Here is a 21287-nt window from a genome sequence, read left to right as displayed (position 1 = left end):
AGTTGCAACACAGATGTTCTGAATGTAATATAAATTCGACACTAATTAAATATGAATAAATGATTCATTGTTAATTAGTTACTAATTTAAATGATAATAGTATAATGTATATCGTTAGCACTGATAGTTCTGCACATTTTTTGGTTAAATTCACTCTTAAGAACTTCAAACCAATATAGTATTCACATACCCATAATAAATATAAATTTTAATTATTGTATAATTAATTCTGTGCATGGTATTTGCCATACCTGACTTGTTAACGTAATGAATGCTGAGTGTGTTCCTGAATGATCAGTACATTATAATTAATTACTTCTGATTGTTCTGAACTATACAGTTGATAGTTATGTGGGAAATGTTATATTGCTTTTCAAAGTGTTTGCAGATTTTTGTGTGGAAATTTTGTCAAGGGTGATGGTTAAAATCTTTAATATCCCATATGGTTGATGGGTTTTTATCATTTCTTTATTATTGCCTCTTTATTAGTGCTTCTTTCATATATGTAACCTCTCTTACTGATTTATTTTTTTATTTATTTTTTTTTATTTGTCATTTCTGTGTAAATTTTTGTTTTTCAGTTTGATGTTTTTGGGCGTTTCGTGTTTTGCTTGAAAGCGGTTTTTTTTTATATTAGTATTATTTTTAAATATACAATTATATATATAATTTTAATTGTCACATTTTTTCTACTTTTTTAACAATTATTCTTTTATATATATGGAATTACAGATTTGCAGTAGTATACCAATTTGAACTTTAATTTTATATATAATTATTCAATTTACTTATTTATTTATTTTTACAGGATCCTATAGGATTCTGAATGAATGATGTATTCCATTTCTATAACTTATATTAACTATCAATAATATACACAGTAATAGTAGTGTTTAGAAAGATAGCATATTATAAAAGTTATCAACATTTTATAACCCCATGTTATGCATGTTATAAATTTGTCATACTTTACATTTATCACAATTTCATTTTATATAACTTTATGGATATCTTATTTGAATGATTAAATTTAGTACAGGTAATAGCTACACAAACTATAACTATTATCTTGCACAACACTTTGCTTAAATCCCACTAGAATTCAGCATTATTTGCACTCTCTCATATGTACATGGAATATGTTTATCTCTAGGCCAAGAGCTGCCTCTTACCAATCCATGAGAATCACCAGTAGCTCCTCAACAAAGAACTTGATTCAGTCTTCCTCTTCCTTCAAGAGATAGCTACTCATCTGGAAACATACCTGGCTTAGCTTTATGGATGGAGAAATATCCCTTTAAACATTTATACTGCACTCACCAAGAAGAATTTCACTGATAACAAGAAATCTCCCTTTAATCTGAAATTTTTATATTAATACAGTATTTCTTACTTTTTTGTTAAAATCTGAAAATGATGGATTCTTGTTTTTCTGTGAAAAGACAACATTTTAAACATAGTATTTATTGTATGATTTATCAATATTTAATGTGTTCCATTATCAAAACTAACAGATAAAGGGACATATGAAGTTGAATCCAATGGGGCAACTTTATTCCTGGAATGGTAAATTAGTTGTTGGATTCAATGATGTAACTTACTTTAAAATGACATCAATGGCGTACTTCTGAATGTTATAGATCAATGCTTGATCTATATACTCAAATTATTATAGGTTTGATATTTACCACTCTTATCTTGTTTGAAACACACAGTGATGTTTGTTTGTACAACTGACACTCAAATGTAATTTAATGATTTTATGATGTACTATAGTTTTTTGTTTATATTTTTTCCTTGTTTGCATTCAAAAACAGGTCTATGTATGCATCCATGCGGCTCCCGAGATCACCTCGGTTTATTCAAGCAACAAAGTCTTTCAGAAAGTAAATATATTATACAATGGCATGAAAAATCAACTTGTTAAAACCAGTACTACTGTAATTACATTTACTGGATTGAACTGGCTAAACTGTACCAGTTTAAACTAGTTTGAACCAGCTAAATATGTATCGCAATCAATAATATGATGTGCGTTAACTTCACCTTGCTTCATTGATACTATATGCACGATTTTAACCTAGCTAAAAATGGTATATGGTTTTCTAAAACAATTGGGTTTTTTATCTTTCAATTGATAAAACAGTTGATTTTTCTTGCCATCATAATCATGAAAGCTTGAAGAAATTTTAGATGCATGAGATTTAAATTATGAATGAAATATTAATAATCCTTCTGCATCTTGTGGATTAACTTAATCATTCCAGAACATTATTTGCTTGTCAATTCAAACAAGAATGAAACATTAACCAATTGGAATTTATTATATAAATGAAAAATGAAAAGAATGTTATTTGCAAGAATATCTTCAAGCATTGCATGACAGAGACTTCAGACTTAATAGTCCCATGTGGTGTACAATAAAATGAGTCACAAAATCTGCTGGGATTGCACAGACGGACGGTGCTAAACACAATGTGACACAGGTGGTACGTTTAAATTATAGAGGAATTTACTCCGGTCATGTTCTGGCTGACATTTTTGAAAAACATGTACTTTGTATTTGTGGTTAAATCTTATTTCTCATAATTCAATGCCGTTTAATATATCACTGTGTCACATTGGCATATTTGAGCACTAACTAGAAGTAAGCACATAGATGTGAAGTGCAACAAAACTCAACAGAAACTTCATTCAAATAAATTTGTTTTGGATTGAATTGAAAGTCACTGGGAAAAGTCAATTTCAAACTCTTATTTAAACTCAAATCCCTTATGATTTAGAATTCTGTTTTCTGTTTTAGTGACAAGACTGTAGTTTCTTCAATATGAAATCAGTTGTTTAGTTTTAAAGACTCCTAAAATATCTACTTTTTTCAATTCATATTTAGGACAACATTCTTTTTTTTATTTTATTAAAAACACACAGCTGTACTCTATTTTCTCAGATCTCTCAAAATAACATCATTATATATCACTTTATTCAAAATCTCATCTAGTAGTGGCCAAATGCCAAATTGTATGTTATTAATACAAAATATTTAAAAGCAGTTACAATATTTGAAAACAGTAACAATATTAAAAAATGCAAAACAATTGTTATAATTTAGTTCTAAAGACACATAAAAATCTTGTTTTGGTAATTCTTCAAGGAGGTTTATGCTTTATTTTGAAAGACACTCCATAATTTGATAAATTTAATTTTTTAAAACAAATAGAACCTTATTAATATTAACATTCACCACACATGTATTTCCACTATTTCCTTTGAGCCACCTCAAAAAGTTCCATCCATTCTCTGCCATTAGGCTTCTTGCTTCTGTTCTGCCAGTCTTCTGTCATCAGTCCTCTCATATACTTTCTAATTGTCATCACGTTTTGTAGATTCATGTCAAGTAGCACTTGCAAAGAAAAAAGTGATTGATTGACTGACAGATTTACATTTTAGATAGCAGCAAATAAACACTAACCTCCACAAGCTTTGAAAATATTTTAATTTATTTTTTTTTAATAAGTTAATAATGGCAAATAAATTGGTATTAAGAATTGCTTCAAAAAATAACCAGGTTGAGGAAAGTCATACTAGTGTCATTAAACGTCATTGTTTTAACACAAAGTACAGTAAAACATAGGAAGGTAATACAATCTCAGCGTTTTTATATTCTTGAATATTACCTAAACTCTTGTGTAAATTATTTGTTGATGAGTAAATTATATTCATTTTAAGAAGATGTATAAAGCATTCATACATGACATACATTTGCTCAGTATAATTTAATGAAATTATTTGCAAGTACCTTGTATTGTTTTGTTTTTCTGCATCTGTGTAGTTTATTATTAAACAAATTGTCTGAATCTGAACTGTATTTATTGTCAACATGATAAAAATCTTTTCAATACAATATTTTTACAAAATTGTAATTTTATTAATATCATATTATTATTATTATTATTACTATTATTATTGTTATCATCATTGTAAAAAATGTAATGCGCAATTCCTTACTGTGAATACTATCTTTTAAGTTGATAGTAACAGTAATAATGATAAAGACAATATAACAATAGTTATAATTATCAGACAGGTGTTTGGAATTCACTATGTTATAAGAACAAAATAACAGTTTCATTGGGGTAAAATGAATTAAGTAAACTGGTATAGGCATAAAGAAAATAGAACATTTTCTCTATGTTGTAAGTAAGTTCCTGATATGTGTGTTTTTTGTGTTCAGGAAATATAACCCACAATGCATTTTGACAAAGACAGCTTTAAGTTGATGAATTCCATTCCAAATTAACCTAAAGCAAGGTTAAGGCCATCATTCCATTGATAAAGAGAAAGTGTTTGTTTTTTAAATATGACAATTTGTCTACTAAGCCACAGAAAGTGTGAAAATGGCAGTTGAGGAATGACTGAATATTTTAAAGAAGATATACTTAGTATGGCAACATGCAACCATTTTACATCTCAAAGTTAGATCGTCATCAAATGAGAGTAATTAATTTCACAAGGTATTTTGATTCTGAAATTAGTCATTGTAATTATTATATGATAAGTATTATATTGAAAGAGGTTCCACTTTGCTGATTCTGTATGCATAAAATACAGAAATTTTGCAAAACCATACCAACAATTAGCAAACATCTCAACAAGAAACCGTATCATTGTTTCAACGCTGCATGTTTATGTCGAAGTTCAAATCATGTTAACAAATAGGGGCACTACAGAGCATGTACACAATGAATATTCATTATGCCTTCTGTTTGCAAAATGTTTTTTTCAAAGGATTAGTAGTTGATACGCCTTGACCTTTGACACAGCCATGTGATGTTGAAACTACCGGAGACTTATTTTCTGGTAAATTAAGTTGAACCTCTTTCCCGATATTTGGTTTTAATCATTTATATTTCCGATTTATAATAATTAAGTTTAGATGTAGATACAGGCCATGTGTAACAAAGAGAAGTCATTTATATTATACATTATATATGCTATTAAATTTTGTATTTATTGGTTATAAGATCATGGAGCCAGCTCTATGTAATAATTATATTTCATTCAGAACTTTTTTGTGAGTGTGTGTGAGAAAACAATGAGCTTTTATAGTCTTGTACAGCATCCCTGTCATACATACCCTGATAACTGTGTAGATAACTTGCAGATATTTTCAAATTGTCAATATTTTTTCAATGTTAAATTTAGTGTTTAAACATAATATTAAATATTAGTGTTTAATAATTTTTTGAACCACCTTCATAATATTGTTATGCAAATAAGCATCATAGCTTTAGTATTGAATGTAAAAAAGATGTACGTGCCGTTGAAGAAAACCTTGGTAATATGTTTATAGATTAGACTCACTGCAGCATATGTTTAGTTTAAGTTACAGATTAGACTTAAACAAGGCGTCTTCCAATTATTTTGGATGTGGAATGCATTTATTTCCTTGTCCATTGTTTTATCCCACCAGTAAAAACAGAAATTAGTTTTTGTTTTTTTTTTTCTTCTTTTTTTTTTAGATTTTGTTTTACAAACTTTACATAGTTTTCATTTAAATTAAGGATTATTTCAAAAATAAAAAAAAAACATCAGGTTTTCATGGGTGCTGCAGGCTATTAACTTATAATTTATTTTTCAATTCATCTGCATATATACAATTGATTTAGTTGCTTGCTTTGGTTGACTAAGAACTTTTTATGAATCTTACGTTGGAGTGGAGAGTACAGTACATGTAAAGGTTTTATAACAAAATTTCAGGACTTGGATCACTGTCTTGTCATTTTTGTAAACCGATTTGTAGTTCAAGGTCGTCCAAGTGGTCACTCATATGGATCTATCAAAAACATATTGGAAATTTGCCTATATTACATCTGTAAATATTATATAACTTAATACTAGGGTATATTTGTATTGTATGATTGTCTTTTTACTATAATATAACTCTAACAAAAATATATTTCAAAAATGATTTTTTTTTTTGACTGAACATTTTTATAATACAAAATTAGTTTTTTGGTTAAAAGTAATTGATTAATTTTACCAGTTACAGAAGTTGTCAAACATATCAGACACATTATGTTATTGTTAATCTCCACATACATAATCTTCACAATGTATCATACAGTTGTATAATCACTAATGGATTTAAGATGATTTTAAAATCCCATTCATATTTTAATTTTCGATTTAATGACAGTTTCTTTATTTTAAAAATTGCGCATTATTTTCCGTGCCTTTACGTGTTGCGCGGGTTAAAGCTTTCATTACGTCACATACCATTGTATAGAGAAATCACTTGCATTGTGATTCTCTGACACTTTGTTGACATGACCACTTATGTATTTGTTGTAACAATAAGCATTTTAGACATTATGACTATTCTTCATTCGCCAGTTTATTTGGAGTTTTTTTTTCCCCAGGTAAACTTATCTTGTAAATGCTTTCAACTCTTACATTGTATTTTTATTTTCGAAATTATGATTTGTAAAAATTATACGACTAACAATAAGTGATAGTAAACTGGATACTGTTTAGTTATCAAATGGTGGCGTAAGAAAATCAAAATGCCATTTTAGCATCTTAAATGAAGAAGTAAATGATATTCGTGTGAAAATAGAACTTGCCTTCTTGTCTCTTATTTTTTTTTGTTTCATTGGGCGGAGAGTGTAGAACCAAGGAGGTATAATTTTTATACCTCCTTGGTAGTACTGCAAGAGGTCCGAATCTCAATCTTTCGTTTGGAACGCAATTCCTGTCTCAAAAAATGCTACCACGAACTAGAGGGCGTCCTTCAAAAGAACAGTGGAACACTGTAAAAAGCGTTTGTAAATAGGACGCCCCTATCTCGTTTAAGCTCGCTCGACCAGACTATTTGATCAATGCATTTTGCCATTTAGTCAATAAATAAATAAATCATGTCAAAAACAAAGGCATTATATCACAAAATTCTCATCAAAACATGTGATGTTTATGCCTTGTACAGTATCATATTTTTCATAGACGACTTAGGTGTTGCATTAAAAAAAATATGTATCAACTTATAGCGTACCTTTAGGCTAGACATTTTTTATACCTCGTTAATTTCGAATGAACAATAATTTTTGGCCAATTAGCGCCACGAAAAATGAAAATTTCATAAAAAAAATAATTGTTTTCTCTTTTTATTATGCCTGCCGCTGCCTTGAAATCTCCAATAATAAGATATGTATGTATTTTAATTTTATTTTCTCCTTCGTCTGGATGTTTTTTGCAAAACTTGTTTGCTAAATAAGAAAACAAAATTTTGGGGTTTGTTTTGCCAGCCGTCCTCTGACGACATTTAAAAAAATAAGTTCGTGAAACAAGGTATATAAAAAGTCTGGCCTTATTGGCGAGCTAATCCAAGCATGGTTTTTCCCTTTTAGGCACCCCTTCTCCCCCACCCAGAGCCATTTTGGTCCACTCTCTACAAATTTGCGTCCGCCCAATAAAAATCCTGCCGACGGGCCTGTTAAACAGCCAGTGAGCCCTCAATAAAGGTTTTAGAGGCGACAATTATTGAATTCAATATGGAGCAAAGATATACACCTTCACTAAAATCATTTATTTTAAAATAGTCCTGAAGGGGAAATTTTCAGTTTTCTGCCAAAAACCATCCATGAATGTGAAGGGCCTGTTTCTACTGCTGAGAAAGAACCATTCTGTTTGGCAGTAGGGCCTACAAAAAAACTTTTTTTCAATCCTAAAGAGCGGTTCTTTGGCACGGAATCAACGTGCCGAGAACGCAAAGACCCGTTCTTCGTATATAAAAGAACCATTCATTGAGGGGTAGTTTTTAGCTGCAACATAAATAGAGGACTAATTTGACCACGTTCAACATAGCCAGTAGATTAGGCCTATGTCTAGTACTAGTAGAATTGGTAGAAAACGACGGAATGATAAGGCCTCATACATGATTTTACCGTTGGATATTGGCGAGCTAATCCAAGCATGGTTTTTCCCTTTTAGGCACCCCTTCTCCCCCACCCAGAGCCATTTTGGTCCACTCTCTACAAATTTGCGTCCGCCCAATAAAAATCCTGCCGACGGGCCTGTTAAACAGCCAGTGAGCCCTCAATAAAGGTTTTAGAGGCGACAATTATTGAATTCAATATGGAGCAAAGATATACACCTTCACTAAAATCTTTTATTTTAAAATAGTCCTGAAGGGGAAATTTTCAGTTTTCTGCCAAAAACCATCCATGAATGTGAAGGGCCTGTTTCTACTGCTGAGAAAGAACCATTCTGTTTGGCAGTAGGGCCTACAAAAAAACTTTTTTTCAATCCTAAAGAGCGGTTCTTTGGCACGGAATCAACGTGCCGAGAACGCCAAAGACCCGTTCTTTGTAAATAAAAGAACCCGGTTCATTGAGGGGTAGTTTTTAGCCAGTAGATTAGGCCTATGTCTAGTACTAGTAGAATTGTTGAAAACGACAGAATAATAAGGCCTCTTACATGATTTTACCGTTGGACATATTCTTATTAAGTTCTTCGGTATGATTAGGAATGCCGGTGTTCCACGTCCAGTTTTATGTGGAAAATGTAGTTGCGATGGAGCAGTTTTATCTTGTTAATTCGTAAAAGTACTTATGTACTGTTACTGCATGATGTTATTTATTCTTAATAAAGGATTTCTTTGAAATCCTGTACTTTCCATTAAATATTACTAACACCACCACCAACATTATCGCTACACAATTCAATCTTAATACAAATGAAAATACGATATTTAGATAATATAAAATGATAAATATAATATATTAAAAAGTGATTATATAAAAAAAAAAACACAAAACACCACCTTATGATGTTCTTTGGCTAATATTTTTGTTTTAAGCCCTATAACAAAATTTATTATACAAAAAACAGCATTAACTTATTAACAGTATTTATTTCATAGTGGTCTTTAATTAGAGGGAGACCTGCACGTATTATACTTCAAGTAATTTTGTTTTGTTCGTATTTAAGCAGGGGTGGCTGGAAATACGGCTAGAAATACTGTCGTATTATATGATATTGAAGGAAGTTAGCCGTTAACACTGCTGAATGAATATAATATAAATCATCAAAGGTACATATACAGTGTTTAATAAGTACATGATGGAACATCGTAGGCTACCCTGTAGCTTTTCAACGACTAAAGTCCTATGAAATATTATTGTGTAATAAAATACTCCGACACAGATAAGCTCAAACATAATACGTACATACATCATAAATAACATAGGCCTACACCGCGCTCCATGTTATACCACCGGTATACAGAATTAAGATAGGTTGTCGTAGGCGTAAGTACGAGCATAGAGAAAATATAATGGTTGTGGCATCGAAAATGCTTTTAATTTTTTGAGCAAAGATCTTTTGTTTGTTAAGTACGGTGCGCCCTCTCTAGAATGTTCTGACAAATTCATCATTGGTTCATGGTACCGTATGTTGGAGTTGGGCATCTTTGAAGTTCATGCTCTTCTGGTTCATCTTCAATTTCTAGTGTCCATATATAATTATATTTACAGAAAGCCCATATATGTATTGTGGACATCGCAGTTCCGGCTATAAAAATAAATCCCAATCCGACAATAAGTGTTATATCGAGCGCTAACCTAAGGCGATAAAATTTCGCCTCGAGGGCTTCGTACTCCCCTGCCGACATTTCGCCAGGGTCCATTTGATGCTCTTTCGGAACAATCGTCGAAATAATAGTTATAACCATTCCAATGAGGAAACATGTACATGAAAATGTAATCCCGTTGTCGAACACCCGTCGGATTTTTTCTGAAGGGTCTTCTTCGACTTCATGGCTTTCAAATCTCTCAAGTCGTTGATGTGGTGGCATTTTTACTCGTGTTGAGGTTTGTGGGAAACAAAAGCGGAAACGATCAACGCTGTACGCTATTGATTATAAATCAAGAATCTTAATCAGCTGATGTTGATGACCGATGAGACATTTGCCCAATAATCTGTTATGAATCCATTCAAATTCGTAATATTCAATAATACCATTGATCAATGACTTCCATCTGGTTCAGCTTGCACAAATCAATTTTTACAATAGTGATAGGGAGGTCATGATCCTGGATCACGAATACCCCAGTTGAGTCGGAATAAAAAAATGTCCTCGGCAACACATGAGAGATACAACGAAAGCTGTTCAATTAATATTAGTCAACTGGCACTCATTAACGGATCTGGTAGGCTATGTGATGTATCAATAACTGTTGACAGATGTGTGTATCTGGAATAGATGTGAACATGTTTGATTATTATATTACCATAATATAGATGTGAAAAAACAATTGTTGTACATCTGTGTTAGTTTTGAAAACCCTAAAAATTTAATTCAATATTTAAAATGTTTACTTTATATATTTATTCGAAGTTATTAGTGTTTAATTGAAAGTGATGACCAAGAAAATGTTTCCTCGCCAATTACACTGTAATTTCACTGTTCCCTGGAAAATAGTAAGAGGTCGATAGAGCTGAGTTGAAAAAGAAAGGTAAGAGTGTGGCAATTTGAAAATAGGCTCGTCGTACGACGAATCAAACGCCGCTCCTTGTGAGCGCTAGACGACGCCACTCGTCTGTTTATTGTCGGTGGCAGTCTGAACGGATCTTCAAAAATTCTTAGCAGCACTAATTAACAATAGGCCTACCGGTACTGTGTATAATAAAATGTAGGCCTATATGTCTGTGGAAAAACGACGCGTTGCGCACGTCTGACTTTGCGTTCTACAAGGATCGCGTCGGCCGACGGGCGCAGTGAGTGCATGGCTTTAGACTAAAAACAAAATGGTCTTTTTTTGTTTTTTGTGTCCTGGTTCTGGTGAAATACCGGTACTGCATGAACTCCACAGCAGGAATGTACACGTATGCTGGTGCATGGGACTGAGCCTTACATGAAATGGGCCCCTAATAGTATTGGCGTTGTCCAAAGAATTTAGTTTAGTTTTAAAATTTGATATTGAGGGTGCTTGTCGGTCATCCGTTGGTGAGTGTCACTCAGCCAACGTTCTTTGGAACAGAGAAAACTTATAGCAATCCTTGTGTAAAGGGGGTTTGATGAAGGCAATTGCTGTCTTTAAGACTGACGTTAATTTTTTTTTAAATCACCAACTTAGTATGTTTTCCCCGCCATGATTGGAAATAGCATTCTCAGACTTTGAAATGTTAAATTTTCCATTATGTCGTTCAATTTTAAGCAGATCAAATATTTTTGTGGGTTGGAGATGAGTACCAGACGTTTCAACACCCACCTCAGCCCAATTTTATGGAATTTACAACTACTGTACTACTAGGCCTATACCGTAATAAAGGCATATGTTATGTTTACAGTAGACTTTTAATTTTGGGTTAAAAAGCATTAGCTAGCTTCCTTTGTGCATGGTAACTCGTAGTTCAGTGACCTGTGAAGTGAGACGGGAAGTGCAAACCCTTGTGTTTTTGCGGTTGGGGTTCTCATCCTACGTTTAGTTTATAACATAGCAATACAAATGGACGTACACGCAGGCGATGCCACGCGTAGTAGCATTGCTCTTGCCTAGTGTGAACCAAGCCTTAGTCCATAGGCCTCCTGCTGTAAACGCGTTTGTATCTAAACTTTGTTTACGTGTCTCCACTGAAACGCTGTGGCTTATGGGGTACCGGTATACAAGCAGTCGTTTTAAATATTTATAGGTTTTTATAGAGGGTGGGGTGGGTGTGATCATCGTTCAATATGTAAAGTGTTACATTTCTTTGTTTAGTTTTTAATTAAAATATTATTTACAGATTATTCACATATGTTATAAATAAAAAAAAACATCCATGTTACATTCAAAAATGAAACCATGAAAACCAATACTTCCGATGTATTTTTAAATGTCACGTGACAGTACTATATTATCGTATTAGAGTAGGAGGACTATGTGGATTTTCGAGATAGGTACTAATTAACATGCACTTTTTCCTCGGTGGATTGGTTCTCGAAAGAGATAACGAAAGCTCTCGAATATTAGTATTGGGCCTACTTCCTGTCTTTGCCAATGATGCTATCGATAATATTGATTGCAGTCTGAAATACACCCAACAACCGTTTCAATTTTCACTTACCTTGTGTCCTGTCTATGAATGACATATGTGTTCCTTATTAGTTTCAAGTGGTACCGTACCGGTATATATCCGTGGATTAGACCATAGGGCGCATAGCTTGTAAGCATTCAACTGACAAACGTAACGTAGGTCTCTGATGGTAATGGTAATGTTGGTTTTATCAAAAGCAAAATCGAAATGACAACAGCTGTTCCGAGTGTATGGAATCGGGCACATCACGACCAGCGCCACTCAAAATCAAACGTTTGAATATATTGGGAGAAGATCGATAATTTTTTAGAGGTGGCGCGCCGTGGTACGTGATAATTTCATAGAATATGAAGCTAAAAAATAAATTGTTTTTCTAGCTGAATGAAAACACGAATTTTTAACCTCCCATTGCACTCGCGCGCACAAACGCATGGCTCCCAGTTTAGAATATTTAGGTCATAAATGCTACCAGTGTCTGTTAAATGGTTGAGATCATAAGCTAAGGCAATTGAAAGCCCGATGTTTATAGTAGTACCGGTAGTAATTATGCCTATGGAGTATGCCTGTCCAGTAGTATAATTACCGAGGTTTAGGCGAGACTTTCTTTATACCTTGTTAGCGAACCCGCCGACTGCAAATATTGATGATTTCAAATAAAAATAAAATTTTATTTTTGAACAATTAGCGCACCCGCCGCCACGAAAAAGTTGAAATTTCAGAAAAATATAAAAGTTTATTTTTAATTTTATTACGCCCTCCGCTGCCTTGAAATCCCCAAAGATAAGATATTAGGCCTATGTATATTTCTTCCTAGTTACATAAATTTGAAGCATTTCATCCTATTTTACATTCACCAATAAAATTTTATTTTTATTTTTTCTCCTCCGTCTGGATGTTTTTGGCAAAACTATTTGCTAAATAAGAAAACAAAATTATATATTTATTTTTATTCCGACCACCTCCGATAATCTTTAAAAAAAATAAGTACGCGAAACAAGGAATATCCGCCCCTTTCAGCCACTGTAGATGTCCCGGAAATAATTTCTTCCAACTTGGGACCCCAGTTATTATTAGCTGTTCTTTTATTCGAATTAAAAAATAGCCTAGTGAACACTACCTAGGCATTTACTTTAACCTCTATTTGGAAAACGTCTAGGCGAGGTTTACCAGGTGAACAGTTACATACGGGTCACTTGTTGCGTGGTAAACGTCATAATAAAATGTGTGTATGGAATGACGCACCAGTATTAAGGTGATTAACCTCCTGAGTAGACGGATACGTTATGGCGCGGTATTCCTGGAAAACAAATTTTGCGTCTATATTTTTTCGCGTAATAAAATACTGCGTATTTTTACTTACTTACTTGTTTTACTTGATATTAAAGACTCTTGAAGCTTGCTTATGCCCCTAATATTATGATAATGCTAATAAAAAGTATAAAATAATAATGATCATAAAAAAAATTACAATCAGCATGAACCTATTAATATAGGTCCATGGTAGGCCTACGCGTATACAGTATACGTACCGTACTGTACGCAAATTGAGGGACACCTCCACGCCTATCAAATTAAACATCCTGCAGTATGGAGTAATGTAATCGTGAAATGCTAAACCTTAGGTCAGAGGTTACACAGGGCCGATATGGTTTCGTCTCGGTTTCTCTTCCGATGATGCGTTTAGTATGCGAGAAACCTGTCGAGTGTAAACGGTATATGCTACCAGGAAGGTATGATACCAAGCCTGTAAACATTATCTCGTGAACCAATGTCTAAGTACTTCTGTGAAGTCTGAATTGTCAACATTATCCCGGAGGTACCAGCCTGGTTTTACATGTATCTGTCGTTCATCTTTTAAAGTTATATAGTGGATAATTTATAGCAGTTTTTCTTTAGTACACAGCCTACGCCCATCTTTTTCCAACTGGGTTGGAATGTATTTAAATTGCTTGTTCAGGATGACTTTACCGCGGGAATTCTGTCTTCAATTTCTCTTATTTCATCTCTGTTTAGAATTCGTTTTTTGTTTTAATTTGGACACAGCTACGCCTATTATACATTCGGGACCAGAGGGTAGTTATTTCGGTTTTTCTTTATCTGGATACAGTGGTCTGAACTCGAATTGGTATGTGCGTGTTCTTATTTACCTTTTATAATTATTAAGTAAATTATTTGTTTAGGTTTAATGATTTTGTTAAATTATTATTTGAAATAATTTTTAGATGGAAAAGTAAAAATATCATGATCTCACACTTTTGCTACCGTCTGCTGCATGTACAGCAGTTACCAATGTTTAAAACACTACATTGTATTTTGCTCTGGTGACATTACATTAAAAATCAGGGGGATTCTGTGACAAATTCAGTGAACGACCTTTGGGGTTTGGTGGGGCCATGTTTATTCGGGCCTTGGCAACTAAATAAACCAGTGGTGGGGGTGGTGCCAGGATTTTTTCCGACGGGGTTCCATTGTCTCTGACCAGGGAATTTGCTCTGACGGAGTCCTAGTATAGGTGGCAAGTAGCAAATCTACCGGAAGCTTCGCCAATGTAGGTTTTTAGAACGTATAGGATAGGCAGAAAATGCCTAACAAAACAAAATACAACTTTTTGTTTGTTCTGACGAGTGGTGGAAGTTTTCCGACAGGGCAGGTAGGTCTATGCCAAGTATATAGTATGTATGCAGATAACTTGGAATTGTTTTAAAAGAATATAAACATTTAATATCGATTGTAACACAAATAAAAAATCGTACAGGCCTGTCTCCTCAGTAATGGAGTTATATGGTCATTGAACGTTTCAAACCGCAGACGTAGTAACATAATAAGGAAATACCAAGAGACACAATAATAAAGTGATTCACTTCATCAAAATAATATTTCGATGAATCACAAGAGTTTAACACCCATCGCCAGGACTACTGTGACGTCACAACCCGACAGCTTCATTTTGTTTTTTTATTAGTAATTAAATAATAATGGTAACGATAAATAAAAATTATTATAATATAATATATATTTGGAATTCACTAATGATACACTGACAGCACAAAATGATGCATCATTAGAAGCTAAGAATACAAACAAATGGTACAAACACCAAAATATCCTCAACAACAATAAAATATCTACTGTAGGCCTATAGGCCTGTATTGTAATTTACAAAAAAAAAACAAAAAAAAAACCGCAACAGTGTACTGTAGGCATGTCCTTACAAAACAACATCATCAACTTTCTCCCGAATTAGTGATTCTTAATACTAGCCTATGTAAAATACATGGTATAATCGATTGTAACACAAATAAAAATCGTACAGGCCTGTCTCCTCAGTAATGGAGTTATATGGTCATTGAACGTTTCAAACCGCAGACGTAGTAACATAATAAGGAAATACCAAGAGACACAATAATAAAGTGATTCACTTCATCAAAATAATATTTCGATGAATCACAAGAGTTTAACACCCATCACCTGGACTACTGATGTGACGTCACAACCCGACAGCTTCATTTTGATTTTTCATTAGTAATTAAATAATAATGGTAACGATAAATAAAAATTATTATAATATAATATATATTTGGAATTCACTAATGATACACTGACAGCACAAAATGATGCATCATTAGAAGCTAAGAATACAAACAAATGATACAAACACCAAAATATCCCCAACAACAATAAAATATCTACTGTAGGCCTATAGGCCTGTATTGTAATTTACACCAAAAAAAACAAAAAAAACCGCAACAGTGTACTGTAGGCATGTCCTTACAAAACAACATCATCAACTTTCTCCCGAATTAGTGATTCTTAATACTAGCCTATGTAAAATACATGGTATAATCATGGAGGACTGGTAATGGTTAAGTAGTCAATTCAATTTTGAAGTGCATGATAGTGCTTGTAATCCCGCTACATCCAGACGAGACGTAGGCCTATATCCTAAATGATTGAAAGTGGTAGGATGAGTCTCCTCTTTGCCAACATCCTTGGGTATGAACCGTTTTCCATTTTCTTAATGTGCAGAACTGCAAAGGCGTTTCAAGGGTAGCATTGTTTACATCGTTTAATTGGCGAATGAACGTGTCCTTGGTCACCTTCGCCACGGGACAATAATTGATGTTTTATTGCTGAGTGGATTAGCGAAAGAATTCTCTTAAATCATCCCAATAGATTCCCCAATCAAGTTTGGAGTGAATAGGGAAAAGGAATGCTTTGTTTTCTTTCCTGACATTTTAAAATATCATGTACTTTACTATTGTACCTTTTCCTGTTTCTGTTTTGGAGGTATTAAAGCACGCAGCAATTAATGTAACAATAACAATACCATTACATTTAATTATTGTCTGTAAAAAAATCTGAAAACCCAATAAAAGAAATTTAATTAAAAAGAATGTTGCCCTTTCATTAGAATCAAATACGTTATCTACTTCAATGAGTTACAGATCGGAAAACAGGAAATGATTTATATAGGGTTCGAATGCCACGTTATTCATGTTTTTCTCAAAAATTGTATTATTTGTATTTTCACTAGAGGAGGTTTTTCTCGTGTACCGTTAGTATGTGAATTGAATTAAAGATTACTAGAAAATCCTGAAATTGAGATTAGAAGTCAATATAATTAACAAATTTAGTATTATTTATGCGTCTACATTTTTTTTTTTTGAAAATTTCCTTTTGTTTTTATTAGAACCAGTAAAATTTTGCCCAGACTCAGTGTTCTTATTTTTTGGCCGATTTCAGGCTCAAAATGTTCTTATTTTGTCCTCATTTTTATACCCTTTTCAAACATAATAATTGTACAACAGTATATTTAATGTACTGTATTATAGAGGGTTTCACACCTACACACGACGTACAAGGTACAGAAATATTTGTTGGTTTTTCTACATTTTTAAAATTAAAGCCTCTTTTGACTTTTTACCTCAGCCTCAATTTGCTCTTATTTTGTTCTTAATTTTTTAACAATTTCAGCCTCAGTGAAAATACACTCTTTTTTTTATAAGAACCAGTAAAATTTTTCCCAGGCTCAGTGATCTTATTTTTTGACCGATTTCAGGCTCAAGATGTTCTTATTTTGTTCTTAGTTTACACACCTTTTAAACAAAAAATTATTTAATTGTACGGCAGTATGCACTATACTGGAATGTACGTGAAAGGAAGTGACCCCACAAAAATGGCCCCCAAATGTCAGATAGGTACACCTACTGTACTGTATTATAGAGGGTATTACAGGCACATCTACTGCACATTAAATCTACAGATATACTGTAATATTTTGGTTTTTAAAAATATAAACCTCATTTGAAATTTTACCTCAGCCTCAATTTGTTCTTATTTTGTTCTTAATTTTTAAGCAATTTCAGCCTCAGTGTTCTTATAAAATGTGTTCTTATAAAAAAAAAAGTGTATTCTTATAAAATCAAAAGTGTATGCAGTACAGTAGTAAACTGGTGATTAATGTTTTGTACTCATTCGTTTTCATTTGATAGTCGTAACTTTATAAGCAAACATTTTCAATCTTCAATTGATTCTTATGTTTCGAGTTTGTTCAACTCAACACAGGAGAGTAAGTCTATATCTGAGTGCTCTAATCTTTTGATTCATCCACAATTTTGCAAGACAACTTTCGGGAACATTCGTATTTCCTTGCACTTTTTTTTTTATAAGAACCATTACAATTTTGTGAATGGCTAAATGTTCTAATTTTTTTGCCGATTTCATGCTCAACATGTTCTTATTTTGTTCTTATGTTTTTTAGACACGTTTCAAACATAAACAATTATAATTGTACAACAGTTTTACTGTACTCTGTATATAGACGTTATCGCACCTATTGCAATTAACGTACAGATAAGATTTGTTGGTCATTTTTTTATTGAAAAAAATAATAATAAACATCTCATTTATCTCGGCCTCAATTTGTTCTTATTTTGTTCTTAATTTTTAAGCAATTTCAGCCTCATTGTTCTTATAAAATGTGTTCTTATAAAAAAAAAAAAGTGCAATTCCTCTTCACATGTACTGGTACATGCAGACTGTTTTTTCCTTTCAAATGCTTTTATTTCATTTACTGTTCAGTTTCTCTGAAATTCCTTACCAGCATTATTATTTTTTCTCTTGCTTAAACGGATTTTTTTTTTTAACAATATGTAATTCATAATGCTTCCTATTGTGGCTTGTTTTGATGTGCCTATACTTGATATAGGTAAAGTAATTGAAAAAAAACCGATGCTGTCGAAAACAATGATTTGATTTCTTAAAGGCACTTTCATTTCCCGTTCAGTTTCTCTGAAATTCCTTACCAGCATTATTATATTTTCTCTAGCTCAAACGGATTTTTTTACAATATGTAATATGTAAAATAATTTAAAAAAAAAAAACAGTGCTGTCGAAAACAACGATTTGATTTCTTAAAAGAGACACTATTATTCGTCTTGAGATATTGCTTAAAGTGTATAGGCCTATTGTAAAAAAGAAGGCCGCCCATAATTGGTGTCTTCCGTTGTGAATCTACTTACACTTCTTCTATGTAATATTTGCGGTAACAACACCAGTACTCGTGGCACACGTATGTTTTGTATGTATGTATGTATGTATGTATGTATATATATATATATATATATATATATATGTATGTATATATATATATATATACTATATACTTATACACCTAATAATATACCATCCAAATAAGATAGTATAATACATACTCCAAGTATCGAAATGCATGCTATCCTGATGATGACATAATTAATGTCGAAATATTGAATCCCGACACGATGGCGTGCATTTCGATACTTGGAGTATGTATTATACTATCTTATCTGAGATTTATCAGTGGACCTTTCGATATACCATCCACTTGTTTATTTACAGCATTTGTATATCAGATGACTACAAACCATTTAATATACGATAAAGGAGACACATTCGGGACCAAAAAATGTCCCCTTAAATATAGAGGTGTCCCAAGAGAGGTGTTCTATTAATGTATTAATCATATTGATAATTTAACCCTAAAATTATAATAGGCATAAAGCCGACAGGCCGAATTATAAAGTAGAGTGGTATCGTAACCTCCTTACTGTTGAGTTTTGTCAGTAAATCAACACTGACACACTACGAAGTCACCTGGGCGATGCGCTTACCAAGGTGACATGTAGTGAGAGAAAAATGCTCGTATTGTTGTAGTGGTTTGTCATTTGTCACTAGCAGATTGCAGATGATATGAATTATGAGACATTTTTGAAATTCCTAAAAACAATGATGATGAATGAGATAGGCCTACGTCGTCTGGTGTGCCTCTGAGTAGGCTATTCTGTTTCAGGAAATGGCGTTATAAACGATTCACGCTAATGATGGGTATTCTATTTATAGGCTACGGTATATATAATATAATTACTATGTGTTCGTATTTCATTTTCGATTTTTTTTCCCATTTGCTTCCTTAACTTTCAACTGCATTAAAGTAAATACTGTACTTCTATTAGGCTTATTAAATGTGATGTATCTGTTGGGGGTCTTTAGAGACGTGGACTTACAGGCATTTCGATAAACGAGTGATGGAACCACCAAATAATAGGTCTATAGCAGGGGCGGATCCAGCCTGCCAGAAAAGGGGGGGGTGCGGGCGCACTCTGCGAGCGAAGCGAGCAGCCTTGTTGGGGTGGGGGCCGCCTAGGCCCCGGGCGGGGTCCAGGGGCAGAGCCCCTGGTGGGGTTCCAGGGGGGCAGTGCCCCCTTGAAGCCCAGCACATTTGAGGAATATGAGGTTGTATTGAGTCGATTTTGACTATCTAGCTTGGTAGTTTTCAGTAACAAATAAATATTTTTTTAAAAAAGGTGTACACTTTTTTTATGAGAACCAGTAAAATTTTGCCCAGGCTCAGTGTTCTTATTTTTTGGCCAATTTCAGGCTCAAAATGTTTTTATTTTGTTCTTATTTTACACACTTTTCAAACATAGAAAATTATTATTGTACAGCAGTCTACATTGTACTCGGATGTGAAAGCGGCCCTGCAAAAAATGGCCCATGAATGAAAGGCCCAGCAAAAAATGGCCCCACAAAAAATAGCCCCGGTTAAAAAATGGCCCCAAATGTGAGGAAGGTACACCTACTGTTCTGTATTATAGAGTGTATTGCATAGTCACACCTACTGCACATAAGGTACAGATATAATTTTTTGGTTTTTCTAGTTTGACATTCTACCTCAGCCTCAATTTGTTCTTATTTTGTTCTTAATTTTTAAGCAATTTCAGCCTCAGTGTTCTTATAAAATGTGTTCTTATAAAAAAAAAGTATATGTCTTTTAAAAGAGATTTTTAAAAAGAGGGTACCTGCAATATGCAACTATGACATGTGTCATTAAATTAATAATAATTCATCTACTCACAGCTGTGGGTTTTAGTGCCTCTTCCACGAACATCTCAAACATAATCTTTGACAACATGCAAAGGCTCATAAATGTACACCATTTCAAAAGAGAATGTTCACTTCTAGAAAATCACAAAATCAGCAAAAAGGAAAACTAATATCTAAAATCCGTTATAAAAGAAGTCGTCAAACAACAAAATCCGCTACTGTTTACTAACATTGAGTAGGTTTCGAGTCCTACCCGAGAACAACTTGCGATTTTTTTCGCAGTTGTTTTCAAATGTACTGAGTATTCGGTACATTTCCATGTCAGGTAGGGCAAAATTACACCTATACAACATTGAGTAAATTATAAGTGTTCTATTTCTCACCAAGTGGATTTATGAAAAGCACTCTCCTAGGGTGTTTTTGGTAGGAAAAGAAGACTTAAACACTGTGGGTGTAATTTTTTGTTTTTGCAAAAAATAGGGGGGGGGGGGCGTACGCACTTACGCCCCCCCTATAAATCTGCCACTAGAAATAGGCCTAGGCCCTAGGTTTAGGTAGGCCTACTTTATTCCATGTCAATTAGAGACAACAGGATTATACAATTTCATACAGTATATCTTGTAAATTACACAATGATGATTAAACCAGGTACTGTATTTGAAAACAGTAAGGAAGTAAAATTTACACGTCAAATGTTGTCTACACAAAAACTGTACTTTATTTTTTAAAAAGTAAGTCTACTGAAGGGGTGTCGTCAATGGAGATGTGCACACATATCAGTGTACTGTGGTCACTGTGCATAGGGTTGTCTGACAGCACATACCTGCTGACCTCGATAGAGTGATTGATTG

The 21287-nt window shown here is 33.3% G+C and overlaps 1 protein-coding gene across 7 annotated transcripts in view; it reads left to right on the top strand.

Annotated features, from left to right (window-relative positions):
* Positions 1-6618, top strand: part of LOC117116550 (rho-associated protein kinase 1-like) — a 73071-nt gene extending 66453 nt beyond the window's left edge. For 6 of the 7 annotated variants that reach the window (XM_033260612.1, XM_033260613.1, XM_033260611.1 and 3 more), the window contains one exon: positions 1154-6618. In XM_033260612.1, the coding sequence (XP_033116503.1) occupies positions 1154-1244 (91 nt within the window). In that variant the 3' untranslated portion in view covers positions 1245-6618. The remainder of the gene's footprint in view (positions 1-1153) is intronic. The other variant, XM_033260614.1, reaches the window with a different exon arrangement.
* Positions 6619-21287: the final 14669 nt, after the last annotated feature.

Source organism: Anneissia japonica, unplaced genomic scaffold (genome assembly GCF_011630105.1).
Source record: "Anneissia japonica isolate Jap-2015-1 unplaced genomic scaffold, ASM1163010v1 scaffold4058_len632159_cov189, whole genome shotgun sequence".
In the NCBI taxonomy this organism is placed as follows: Eukaryota; Metazoa; Echinodermata; class Crinoidea; order Comatulida; family Comatulidae; genus Anneissia; species Anneissia japonica.
This window is presented reverse-complemented; position numbering and strand designations above follow the sequence as displayed.